Source organism: Polypterus senegalus, chromosome 12 (genome assembly GCF_016835505.1).
Source record: "Polypterus senegalus isolate Bchr_013 chromosome 12, ASM1683550v1, whole genome shotgun sequence".
Taxonomy (NCBI): Eukaryota; Metazoa; Chordata; class Cladistia; order Polypteriformes; family Polypteridae; genus Polypterus; species Polypterus senegalus.
In genome coordinates this window covers 59,479,722-59,493,265 of record NC_053165.1, presented here as the reverse complement: position 1 = coordinate 59,493,265, position 13,544 = coordinate 59,479,722, and the positions used below count along the sequence as shown (strand labels likewise).

At 37.5% G+C, this 13,544-nt stretch overlaps 1 protein-coding gene across 2 annotated transcripts in view; it reads right to left on the bottom strand.

The window, feature by feature from the left end:
• Nucleotides 1-13,544, bottom strand: part of gcn1 (GCN1 activator of EIF2AK4) — a 46,954-nt gene that overhangs the window by 17,576 nt on the left and 15,834 nt on the right. For both annotated transcript variants that reach the window (XM_039771628.1, XM_039771629.1), the window contains exons 14-35: nt 12,659-12,832; nt 11,240-11,392; nt 10,934-11,026; nt 10,155-10,230; nt 8,818-8,977; nt 8,436-8,625; nt 8,182-8,306; nt 7,889-8,067; nt 6,740-6,833; nt 6,513-6,626; nt 6,112-6,310; nt 5,719-5,874; nt 4,847-5,028; nt 4,182-4,262; nt 3,855-3,998; nt 3,357-3,484; nt 2,887-3,076; nt 2,411-2,481; nt 2,168-2,333; nt 1,868-2,062; nt 1,415-1,661; nt 1,084-1,205 (exon numbers count right to left, since the gene is read on the bottom strand). In XM_039771628.1, the coding sequence (XP_039627562.1) occupies nt 1,084-1,205; nt 1,415-1,661; nt 1,868-2,062; nt 2,168-2,333; nt 2,411-2,481; nt 2,887-3,076; nt 3,357-3,484; nt 3,855-3,998; nt 4,182-4,262; nt 4,847-5,028; nt 5,719-5,874; nt 6,112-6,310; nt 6,513-6,626; nt 6,740-6,833; nt 7,889-8,067; nt 8,182-8,306; nt 8,436-8,625; nt 8,818-8,977; nt 10,155-10,230; nt 10,934-11,026; nt 11,240-11,392; nt 12,659-12,832 (3,239 nt within the window). The remainder of the gene's footprint in view (nt 1-1,083; nt 1,206-1,414; nt 1,662-1,867; nt 2,063-2,167; nt 2,334-2,410; nt 2,482-2,886; nt 3,077-3,356; nt 3,485-3,854; nt 3,999-4,181; nt 4,263-4,846; nt 5,029-5,718; nt 5,875-6,111; nt 6,311-6,512; nt 6,627-6,739; nt 6,834-7,888; nt 8,068-8,181; nt 8,307-8,435; nt 8,626-8,817; nt 8,978-10,154; nt 10,231-10,933; nt 11,027-11,239; nt 11,393-12,658; nt 12,833-13,544) is intronic.

Below are 13,544 nucleotides of genomic sequence, written 5' to 3'. Positions count from 1 at the left end.
AATTGTCTGTAGACCTCCGAGACAGGACTGTCTCAAGGCACAAATCCGGAGAAGGTTACAGAAACATTTTTGCTGCTTTGAAGGTCCCAATGAGCACAGTGGCCTCCATCATACCCAAGTGGAAGAAGTTCGAAACCACCAGGACTCTTCCTAGAGCTGGCCGGCCATCTAAACTGAAAAAGACGACTGCAGCAATGTACAGAGACATCCTGGATGAAAACTTGCTCCAGAGCGCTCTTGACCACAGAGTGGGGTGACTGTTCATCTTTCAGCAGGACAACGACCCTAAGCACACAGCCAAGATATCAAAGGAGTGGCTTCAGGACAACTCTGTGAATGTCCTTGAGTTGCCCAGCCAGAGCTCAGACTTGAATCCGATTGAACATCTCTGGAGAGATCTTAAAATGGCTGTGCACCGACGCTTCCCATCCACCCTGATGGAGCTTGAGAGGTGCTGCAAAGAGGAATGGGTAAAAACTGGCCAAGGATAGGTGTGCCAAGCTTGTGGCATCATAATCAAAAAGACTTGAAGCTGTAATTGCTGCCAAAGGTGCATCGACAAAATATTGAGCAAAGGCTGTGAATACTTATGTACATGTGATTTCTCAGATTTTTTATTTTAAATAAATTTGCAAAAACCTCAAGTAAACTTTTTTCACGTTGTCATTATGGGATGTTGTGTAGAATTCTGGGGAAAAAAATGAATTTAATTCATTTTGGAATAAGGCTGTAACATAACAAAATGTGGAAAAAGTGATGCGCTGTGAATACTTTCCGGATGCACTATATTCATGAACTTTTAGGTAAGAAGATTATTACTTTGAATTTTATTTTATTTCTTTTCATAATTAAAGTATTTAGAACATCAAAAAGGGATATTAAAAACTGGCACAGGCACTCTAAAAAGTGGTTTAAAATATGTCTTGTGACAAAAACTCATTATACAGCGGTATATACCAATACAATGTAAAGTGCCACACTAAAAAAAAAAAACAATGTCATGGGTAACATTAAACACACCTTGTCATTCACAAGACCAAATCAAATCCAGTTATCAAATGAGCATTGCCCTAGCAGGCCTACCTCACGGACGTACTGGTTCCCATCTCCGAAGCAGAGGAGCAGATGAGGGAGCACATGCACCACATAGGGTTCAAAGAGCTTTCCCAACATGTTGCAGAGCATCTCAAAGGCAAACAGTGCTCCTGTGAAACCCAAAAGAATTAGGTGTGATGGGAAGAGGTCACCAGGAAATTACATATTTCTCATGCCAAGAACTGACATTCAGAAGAAAACCAACATACATAAAGGGAAGGGGTGAAGACTATGAGATGAGAAACAAGACTAAAACATAAACTATGCACTAACCCAAAATAATCACAGACATACAACAAACATAAAAGCAAACAATTACCTTCCCTACGTCGAAAGTTCTTTTTGTCTTGAATAGCATCTGTCAAAGTTGTCATAATTTCCTGCTGTTTAAGGGAAAGTATCCCAAGCCCCTTGACCAGACCAGCAAGCCCATAAGCTGCTCCTTTCCGTTCTGCATATTTGTCTGACTCAAGAAGCAGCTGCAGCAGCTTCTGAACCATCCCACCTGCATCTTCTTTAATGGCAGGTACAAGAGGAGGAAGACAGCTGGCCACTGACTCTTGAACCTACAGGAAAGCAATGCATAGAAAAATAAAATAAATAAATAAAAGCAGAGCTTCCAAACCTTAAGTTTGAAAAAGTCAAAAGAAATGCAGCTTCACTAGTTGTACCACTGAAACACAAGAGATGGCAAGAACAATACATGCAGGAGGACCTTAGATATCAAATGTCCACTTTAATGAACTGCAGTACCTTGGAACACTACACTTACTTGCTGGGAGGGTGTGGACAAAGCTGTAATTAGTTTGGCCACAATGGGTTTGACTTTGGGGTCACTCTTGTCAAGGTGCTTTGCCAGAGAGCCCATCAGAATAACAACACTTTGACGGACAGAATCATAGCTGGCATCCTGAGGGGCGTTCTTAAGAAATTCTTCAAAGACTGGCAATAAAGAGTTTACATTGTCCTGTGCAGAGGACAGAAACACCATTAAAAACAGGCAGAAATACATGAAGAAAAGAGAACTATGGGCTGTTTTTTTTTTTTTTAAAAAAAACATATGAAATCATACCTTTCCATGAGTGTTAAGGGCAGAGAGTGCAGCTCCCAACATACACTTTCGAACTTCAGCACTGCGGTCATGAAGTGCTTCGGGGACAAAGAACTGGAACAATGGTGTAACTCTGGAGCAGTCCAGGTACTGGGAAAGCTTATTCAAGGCTAAAGCGATTCCACATCTGTAACAGAGATATAACATTAAGAACAGCACAATATACAATAAATAATTCTGCATCAAGCTACCTAAACTACTTACCTGGCTTCCCACTGGTCTGGTGGCATTTCGGAAATGGTGCGCCCAAGGGCATCTAACTTAGGTGGAGGTCTCTGTATTAGAATTAAATATAATAGCAAAGATGTTAAGCATTCTATAAATTGGCCTACTGTCCCACATTTCCTTTGAATAAAACATACACGATTAACCCTTGCATTTCCTATCCTCCTCGTCAGTTACTAACAGGAAGTTCTATTCCATAAGCCTACAAGTGAAGACAAAACAATAAAAAAAAAAAAAGTCTTCTAAATAAAACCTATGTCCAGTTATAGTAAATAATACATTTCGCCAAAATTTCTACAAAGGCCCACTTTGATGGAAGACATAAAAGAGGGAAAACTACTTTATCTGAACTTAACTAGGTTAACCCCAAACAGACAAGATTTAATAAGCACTAAACTAAAAGAGAAAAAACAAGACTGTTCTGAATGTGAAGTACAGAGCAAGGGGAAACCCACATAAAGTTTCTCTTGATAAAGTTCCACCAGCTTCATCATGACATCAGAAGCCTGATGTCTGTATTGGGCCACAGCATTAGACAAAGCCTCAGCTCCTGCTTGCCGGACAGCCTCTTCATAATGAATCACATCTTCAATGAGCAGTGAGCACAGACTAGCCTGAAGTTCTAAGCCAATTGCCTTCCAAAGCCTAGGAGAAAGAAGAAAATAAATACATAAAATGAAAAAATGGTTGCAAATGCCCACAATCTATGTGCTTAAAAAGGAACACATTTTTATCACCCTACAATCTATGTGCTTAAAAAGGAGCACATTTTTATCTTTATAAAAACAGTTAAAAATAATAAAAAAAAAAAATTAAATATAAGGCATATTAACCCTCGCTCTGCAATTTTCTTAACTCATGCATATTTGAGATTAAGTCTGAAGAATATTCCCACTTCACCACCCCTTTAACCCAAGACTCTCACTTCTCTGCCAGCAAGCGGCCCTCCTCTTCCACATCAAATCGGGCTACCCAGATTCTTCGCAGCAAGTCCAAGCCATGCTTCTCATCTGTGTCTGTGGTAGGCAAGACCATCACCATTTCCAGCAGACCCTGGGAAAGAGACGTTTAAAACAAACAGATATCACTTTTGAATTATGGTATGGAAAACCAAAGCATTTATTCAGTTTCCGCATGCTTCATTTTGGAGCACCGGTCTGTAACTTAAGACCGTAGCCCCAAATGGGTTATAAAATCTATTGTGTGCATGAGCATACCGTACCCTACAACTGGTGACACTGCCTAACATGACAATCGACTTGTGCCCCTTGCTGTTGAGAGATTCTAAAGCTTATTTACTTATTAAAATGTAGGAATCCGATGATAAACTGATCATTTAGCTGGATGATTTCTAATAGACTTTCTTGAAATTCTGACTCTCATGATTCAGTACACTGCACTTCTAATGGTGACTGTTACTCACTCGCAGGGCTGCATCCCGAACAGAAAAACAAGGAGACTGCAGAGCTTGCAACAGTACATCTATCTCCTCTTGTTCTGCAAAGGCACAACCTTCATCTCCACTACTGCTAGCACATAGTGAAGTCAGTGAATTAGAAGCCAGAACCTAAAAAACACAGGCACAAAGACAGATAATGAGGCTTTAAAAAACAAAAGAGGTAAACCTTTTTAATTTCTGTTAATAGTAAAGAAAAGCATTATGCAGTGAGCACACAGTTTTCCTTTAAAATGTCTGGGCTGAATCTGCTAAACAAGGCCTCTGCACATCAAACTTTTCACCACCTGGTACCTGTAAACAAGGACTTCCTGTACCAATGACACGTGTCAGAAGCAGCAACATTTCAACCCTGGGAAGTAATTCTGGACCATTCTAGAAAGGAAGAGAGATACAAACAGAAGTAGGAAAAGCAAGTTAAAATAGAGAAAATGCCAAAATACAATAAGCACCAGATATTTCATAGATTAGGCCACTACTAGATTCATTAATGACATTTCTTAATTGCCAAAACACCTAATTGCAGGTAATGCTTAAAGGTTGCCAGGGTGTTCATGTTAATTACAACAAATATAGTAAATGAATTTTAAAAAAAAAAAACAACAGTAACCTAAAAAGGGGAATTCAATACCCACAATTCTCACTCAAAAAAAATCACTGGTGGCAAGGTATCTAATTGGTTCACAGACATTTCAGTGAATTTACCAAATTTAATATTAAAATGAATCTCTAAATTTTTAATTTTTTTTTTAACTCTCTAAATAGGCATGAAAGGAGTTATCTGATCTGAATAGCACTGTCTCACTAATTTGTAATGTATGTATTGTAAACTAAAAAGTAACCAAGTAAAACATTAGCACATCTTTTATAGCCAAATCAACTCTGAACCATCACTAGCTATTCTGCTGAGACCCTTTTAATTGGCCCACTCAATGGGCAGCAATTTTCAAATGACTCACCTCATCAACAAATTGATCTTGAAGAGTTGTGCAGGATCGCAACTGTGCATGCTGGCTGATGACTTGAAGGGCTTTCACCAAAAGGGCTTCCTCTTCCTCATCCTTATTTACAGTCTCAGTAAGGATGATTTTGAGGAATGGGAAACAGAAAGCAAAGGCTGGCCCCGCGAGTGGGGAGGCATCTGTAGATGATTCAAGTGGAAAAGAAGGGAATTCATTGGAGCCCTAAAACTTTATTATTGTAAGTTAAGTTTTGCAAAATTAGGATGCGTTGGTATAGAATTTTACTCTGATTTATGATTATTCCTGATTGGGTCACACATTTTACAGCAGGATATTATTTTTTTTTTTTTATTTCACATTGAAGAAAAAAAACAACACACACACAATTATAAACTAAATAGATCACCAAGACAATATGCAACAAAGGAAAAAAACGATCAAAATGCTTGTACCTGCACTTCATCATACCATTATTGTTTAACTGCTTGTCAAGGATAAAACAATTAAGGGTTCTGAATCCGGGATAAAAACTTTCAAAATATGTGGCCACCAAGAGAGTAAGCTTAAGACCACAGGCTTAACAGAAGCATGTGAACGTGTTACAGACATAACCCAAGTAACATGATGGACTTGAGGAATAAGACAGGTACACAACAAATGACAGGGAAAAGAAACAGTCCATTCACAGCTAGAACCTCAACCATGGTACAGAAAAGCCTATAGCACTGAGATAGTGACACCCTGCAAGAAAGACCAGCACAGATTTAGCAATGAGCAAGGACACAAGATATGACAGCAAGAATAGCCGAGGACAAGATACATTTACTGAGCAAAACAAACTCAGAGGAAAAGAAAAATAAATTACTCACCTGAAGTCCCCTTCACATCTCTGTGTACAACTGTCTGACTATGCAGCAGGTTCACTGCTCTGACTGTGGCTTTGCCAAGATCCTCTTCACACCATCTTTCATCTAAATCACATGCTGGCTTCATTAAACGTAGGGTTACATGGCCAACCAACAAACCTTAAAGAAATGAACAAATACCAAAAATTATAAAGAAGTACGTAATTTGGAGAAAAACAACCTAACAGTCTTGGTTAGAGGAGATGTTACTTCTATGTTATTCTTGTCAAGTACCTTTACTTGCTAGGCGTCTGGAAGACAGGCCAAGGCCACTGTTCTGTCTTGAATCAAAATATCTTGCAAAAAATATTCAGAAAAACACAAACATCAAAGATCCCTTAAGTTAGTAAAACTAACCTAAATTTCTCTGTTGGGGTTGAAAGACACAGTCTATCAAAGAGAGGTAGTGTTTTTTAATTCTTGGAGCTGCAAGTGGAGATCGAAAGAGTGGCAGAAAAGAGCGAAGAACTAATGGGATCTGATGAGACACTCCAGGGAGCTTTTTCTTGACTACTGCACCTAAAAGAGATAGCACCGACTCTAGTTCCTGGTCCATCTGTGGAATGAACACAAGGAAGCAAAAATGTAAATATGGGCATCCAATATAAAACAGCATGGGGATAAAATGGAAACAAATCTAGGTAGAGACTCCAGTTAAATGTATGCGCTGTACTAAGGTCTTCAACAGGAGGGAGGAAAAAAAAAAAAAAATTAAATCTAAATTTTATAATATGACCATCCAACTTTATGTCACATACCTCTTGAAGGCTCTTCCTAATGGCAGACTCTCTTTCTAGCTGCAACCGAATCATCTCTTTTTGTTTAATGGTTAACTGCACCTCCTCCTTGATTCCCTTTTTCTTTTTAATCTCCTAAAACAGAAGAGCATAAATTAGAAAACAATGATGCTGTATATCCCCTAGCATATGAAGTAAGTTAAATTTATGGGGGCGAAAAAAATCACTAAAAATAATACTTTGCTTACCTCTTTCAATTCTAGCTCAATTATCTGCTCTTTGAAGGAATACGCTTTGTTCTCACGTTTAAGGTTTCCTTTCTTTGCACATTCTTGCTGAGCACTGCAAAAAAGAATTAAACCTGTGCTTAGCTATTGAGAGTTGATGGGGAACACTTTCCGTTATGAGTTGTTAGCGACAAAGGGGCATAAACAAACAAAACAGAGCCTCTGATTTCTAGGAAAATGCAGATGATGAGCATTTTCCCATAGTTCTTCAGATTAATGAAAGCACACCAGACTTGCAAACCCTGCCTGCTTCATTCAAAGTGCTGTCAATTGGAAGAGATAATTTAGTCTCTCTCCACAAGGTATTCTACGAACATCTGCCCACTAACTCACATGAACAAGGTGCAGAATATGACAGAGTATATATAACAGGCTTCCTCTACAGTCACAGTCAGAGGCCAGCAAAACAAAGGACTATAGACCCCTTTCTAAAATGCTGCTTAGGCCAACCTTAGGCAACTGTAACCTTATCCAACTACAAATGTGAACGGTCCTAACTTTTTCAAGGCTGCACCAAATTTAACACCACAAACCAAGGGTACAGACAGCAAAAATAAAACACACAAAGTAGTTGCTTTAATGTAATGGAGGACAATACCAGTAAAAGAAAGTAAAATGCCAAAATACGTATAATACGTACATTTAGCTTGCATGATTATTTAATCTTTGTTATTATCTGGCAGAGTGCTAGGTGGACTACTGCAGTGCTTTTTGTCATTTATTCTCAATTTATTGTGCTTGTTTGTTGCAACCAGGGACAAAAACCCATGCTAATCAAATTGCTAATGATATTTTTGATTGTTACATTACCTTTAATTCCTCAAGTATTACACGGATTTCATGTTTACTCATAGCACACATTTTGTTAAGGATACTAAACAGAATGAGGACAAAAGTTAAAAAAAAAAAAAAAGGCAAGCTAGGGCTAGACAAGTAAGGTGTTAATAAGATAAGAAGTACAGTCCCCAGAGTTAAATGATGCAAAAGTGAACCCAGACAAAAAAAAAAAAGTCATAAACGAATCTGAAACGAACTGTGAATTTAATGTATCTTAGTCATTGTGCAATTAGCTTAATGTTAATGCAAAGTGTAAAAAAAAAAAACACTAACTTCTGAATAATGGATTTATCATACAGCTCCCCCTCTGGCATCTGCATAATGGCATACTCCTCCCGTGTAACCTGGAGCAAATCCTGCTTGTTCAGAGTAGAAGTGATAACACAAAACAGCTGAGGCAGCACCTTGAGTGGCGAGAGGGCTGACAAGCAAACCACAGCATTCATGGAGGCCTAAATTTAAAAAAAAAACAAAAAAAAAAAAAACACCAACACCACTTGATTTATTGCTAACAAGGAAACAAAAATTAGATTTACTACTTAACAGGAAACAAAAAAACTTCTTACTGGGGAAACAGATGATTTGGCTGTAATGACGGGTAACAGAGTATCTAAATTCTTGTTGATGAATTCTTTTGCATCAATCTTCATACGGGATAAGATGGCTGGCCATAAATCTTTTTGTGCTGCCTCTGAAAAGATTTACAGCATTATTAACACAGGGTTGAGATTATGATTTTTAAAAGTATATAATTTGCTTTATAACATCAAAAACTAAAATGAAACAATTACACAGAACTTGTAAACACGATATATGTTACCTATGGAAGGGTGGTGTGCTAGAAGGAGGATCTCTCTAGCCAAATTTTCTGCCTCAATGGGATCAGCCTCTAGCCCTGGAACACTGGTGATCACACAGAGAGCTTCTAGCAAAATTCGAGGAGGAACATAAGTCTTAGCAAGATCTGACGCATCTCCTGACTCCGTAACAAGCGAATCCAAGGACATCACCTTTTCAGAAATTGAAAGTAATAGTTAACACCACACTTAGGACCAACTATGATCAGAATTAGACGTATAAATTCATAAAGCACATCTAATTATTAAGAGGTGAAAATCAAAAGGCAAACGCTGTTCTAGGATATTTAATAAGAGTAATTATTACACTTCAACTGGATGAATTTAAGCAAGAAATAAACACACCTTATGTGAGGACAGAAAAGTGTTGAGCTCCTCCAGCATTCCATAAGCCAATCTAATCCCACCCAAAGCACCAAGTAACTTCTTGGTGGTCTGCTGAGCTTGTTTTCGAACATTCCAAGATTTTGATAATAGGATAGTAACCAAGGCACGATGGTACAACCTACAAACACACACAAGTCAGAACATTACAGTAGTTAAACAGTGCATTTTCCTGCACTGTTCTCTCTTTCCTCAGATGGTAAACTCAAAATTAAGGCTCTCAGATTACAGTAAAACTGGCAATAGGTACATGTTGAGCATTATTCTAATTCTGTATTATAAAGGCTCAGCAGTGTACTCTCAAATTACAGTCCACATTTATAGATAAATCGCTTGGGGTGTGGAAGCAAAGAACCCAATGGCCTCATGTTGAATAAACTGCCTTAAAAAGGGGCCTAACTCATTTCCATTACAGCAAACTGAGCTGAAGATGTTAATAAAGCAGTAAAAAAGATTACACTATATTAAGGAGTTTAAGAGGATAAACTTTTAAATTAAATAATTTAAATATGAACTGGGAACTGTAACTGTCATGCTGCATTTTAATACATGATACAGATATTTTGTACATTTACATAAGCACGTGATGGACATATTTAAGATAGGCTTAAACTCATTTTACATTCTAAGTGAAAACGTTCACTGGAAACAATGCAACAGTATGCAAGAATACCAAAGGCAGCATATATGTGAGGGTCAGACTACAATAGCTTAGCTTATTGATTGCACTAGCAAAGAAACACTGTAAAGACTAGCTCTCATACAAAATCACCAAGGATAAGGATATCACTCATTTGATGTCTATGGCAGTAGAATAACAAACACAAAGGCTTTTTGGCAGTTGAAATCCAGCTACCCACAGCCAGTAATGTCACACTCACTATTTACCTCACACACACAGGAATTAAAATTTTTAGCCTGACAAACCACTGATAGTGTTACTGAGAAATCGAATTGCTACTGTGTCCACAATGACTAGCTGGTGGAGTGCCTGCATGTATTCATGATAACAATTGTGAAATAGGCCGCCATAGCTACCGTATTTCACTCTTGCACAGCGACTCACAGTCAATGGCGGATTTAAAGTGCATGTGCATGTAACCTGAGCCTCTCCAGAACATCAGGGAGCGAACAAGCTGCAAACATTACTGAAACCCAAGCAATGACAAATCAAATGTAAAATGTTATGCATGTTCACTTTAATTACAATGTAATATTGAACTAATACAGTGTAAATGTTGTGATCAGTCACTTTCCAACATGTACGCAATGTTTTAAAAAAAAAAAAATCAGCTTACTGTGCCTTATTCTCAGGGAACCTGTGTTGGTGGTCTAGTAGGAGTCGTTCAACCAGCTGCAGTAGGGAACACAGTGCTACAGGAAAAAAGAAACAAAATCATACTATATTAAAAAAAAAGCTTGTTTTGAGTATTATAGAACACTCCATGAAGACAGGTGTTTGATAGGAAATGTGCATGATTCATTAATTTCTTAATATCAGAAATTCAGAAAAGACATTTCTAAGAATTTCAACCATCAAGAGATACAGTATTTCAGTTATGTTAAAAATGTTTCTCTTTACCTAAAGAATACTTTCTTCCTCTCAAAATATGCAGATAAATCTAAACATTTAATGACACATTAATTTGGGTTTTTTCTTGCAGTGCCATTACTATATAATTTGTCAGAACCTCGTCCTGCCAAATACAGGAGTTAAGTAAGCACAGGAGAACAGGGAAGTTGAACACAGAATTTTTATCAGGCAAGAAACCTGGAAGTTTTTTCCAAAAATGTTGCTCAATCCCTTCACCCACACCAATCAGATTAGAATGTCTAAAAATGATTGCTTGTAGGGCAATATATGACTGCACATACCAAGACCTAAAATGGTAATGACTAACAAGATATGCATATTTTAAAGGGATAACTGAACTTTGTGATACATTTTCAAAATACTAATTTTAAAACCCTATAGTGCATTTTCAGTGAACACATATTACAAAATGATAGAATGGTTATAATAGAAATGGAATTGCAAACAGATTTGCAGCATTGCCTCCTTTTATAAATCATTCACCTTCTTCTGAAGCAACAGACAGGAACTTCTCAGAAGTGAAAACTTGCTTTTTCTCATCCAGAATCAGCTGCCAGAAACCAGACAGCTTTGACTCTACAAAGAATAACAGGATCAGGTCAGAATCAACTAAGGAACTCCTATACCATGGTACTGTGGGAAGCCAAAACATATTGTTACTCTCTGGCATTCATTAAGATACTCCTTTTACAAGGATTGACATATCCTTTGCAAAATTTCTGCTTTGACTATAAATGCCTGGCTCAAATTTCACATCAGTTTAGGGGTTTACATGCAACCCAGCATTACCAATCAATGAATCCACGATACACAGTTTGCAGATCAGAACAGCTGCAGCCACTCCTTCAGCGATTAATGGAACCTGTGTGCTTTGAGAAGAGGCCTTCTCCACAGCCTGGATTAAGATTTGAAGAAGATCCTTAGCCTGTAGTAAAGTGTCCCCTAAGAAAATGGGAAAATAAGCATGAAAACAGAACAAATTCTGCAAGTTCTCATTATTTAGTTATTTTTGCCATCTAAACCAAAAGGTGTCAGAACACTAAACATGACAAATTTAAAGTATGGGTTATCCAGTTAAGATTCTAGAAGTGGACCACTCAAGGTTTACTACACAGAGAGATGTGGTGGTGATATTAAAGTGATTTTTGGAGATTAATGCAGCATTAAAATCAATATTGCTGTTCACTATATACAATTATATGGCAGGTTTTCTGGAATAAAATTACTTATTTTAAACCGTTTTTTTTAAATGAACATCCAAAAAATAATGATTATTAGGAGTTGGTAAATTTGCAGGTGATAAATTTAACTGGTAATTAAAATGACCCCTGTATCTTCTCCACTTCCATAAACAATTTATAATATACTTTCTTAGAAGGTTGGCGTCCTTCAACATCTGTAATAAGATGCTGCAGATGTTCTACTAGACGGTTGTGGCGAGTGCCTTTTTCTACGCGATGGTGTGCTGGGGAGGCAGCATAAAGATGAAGGACACCTCATACCTGGACAAACTTGATAGGAAGGCAGGCTTTATTGTAGGAATGAAGCTGGACAGTTTAAAATCTGTGGCAGAGCAATAGGCGCTAAGCAAGCTACTGTCAATCATGGAGAATTCACTGCATCCACTGAACAGTGTCATCTCCAGGCAGAGGAGCAGCTTCAGCGACAGACTGCTGTCACTGTCCTGCTCCACTGACAGACTGAGGAGATCATTCCTCCCCAACACTATGCGACTCTTCAATTTCACCCGGGGAATTTACCAGGGTGGTAAACGCTAACATTATTGTAAGTTATTGCCTGTTTTTACATGCATTTTTATTACTCTTTAATATTTTTTTTTTTGTATCAGTATACTGCTGCTGGATTATGTGAATTTCCCCTTGGGATTAATAAAGTATCTATCTATCTAATTCAACCTAGATACAGATTATTGTTTTGAAGGCGAACAATTTGTTTTTAAATACTGCCCACCTAATTGGTAAATACATTTGTTTAATTATATAAACATTTTAATTTTAAGAAGACTTGTGACATGGACCATCTGTCAAACAAACACTTTAAAAAAAGTATATTTAACCTAAAGACACCAGCCATTAAATCATTTGAATAGCTGAAGTTGTAATAGCTAGAAAAAAGGGACTACTGAACTCTAGGGGCTCTGCAAAAGGATATGCAGATATGAACAGTATATTATAAAAAGAAACTCACCTTTGAAGGCAGCCAGCATGCACAGCAGGTAAGAGTGCCGTACAGGCGAAGTGGAGGTCTTCAGAGAAAATGCCTTTTTGAACCACTCCATAAGGGATTTTGGAACCTCTGTATTGAACTTTCTACTCCAGAGTGTGAGAACAGAGACTGCATGGACGAGTGTACCCTCATGAACTAGGACCAAAAACATTTTTTCTTTTTTACTTTTTTACAATGGCGTGTATCTCATTTGCTCTACTAAGCACCTATCAAAGCATTTCTAAATTGAATATACTCTGAACACTTATATTTAGGATATTTTACTTTCAAAATTATGTTATGCATCACTCTGAAAGTTCAAGAAATGAAGTCTTAGCATTATGTTCTCAGAAGCTATAACAATGGTATCAGACCCACTTACTGAAATTATGGGTCTTAAACTATTCTACTTCAAAAAGACAATTTAATTTTAGTTTAATAAAAGATAAACTATTCTTGAAAAAGATGACTAGCAGTGTTTAAGGCTTTGAATTTCAAACCCTGAGTTTATGGGTTCAAATCCTGCTATTGACAGTGTGTGACCATGAGCCACTTCACTCGTCTGTGCTCCAATTGGAAAAACAAATGTAACCAACTGTGTCTCAAATTTTGTAAGTCACCCTGGATGACGGCATACACTAAATAAATAAAAACAATAAATGCAACACTCACTGCAGCAATAAAAGTATCAAATTTGTCCATATATCTATTTTCTAACTATGTCACTCAGTTGAGGGAAGGGTTGCATAGTGTAAAAGTTGTGAAAAAGTACCAAAAAACTCAATTTTTAAAACAGCATGGTACTAGCATTTCATTAATTTCAGTAGCAGAAGTAAATGGTCAATTTCAAGCACCTTGTGTTGAGCCA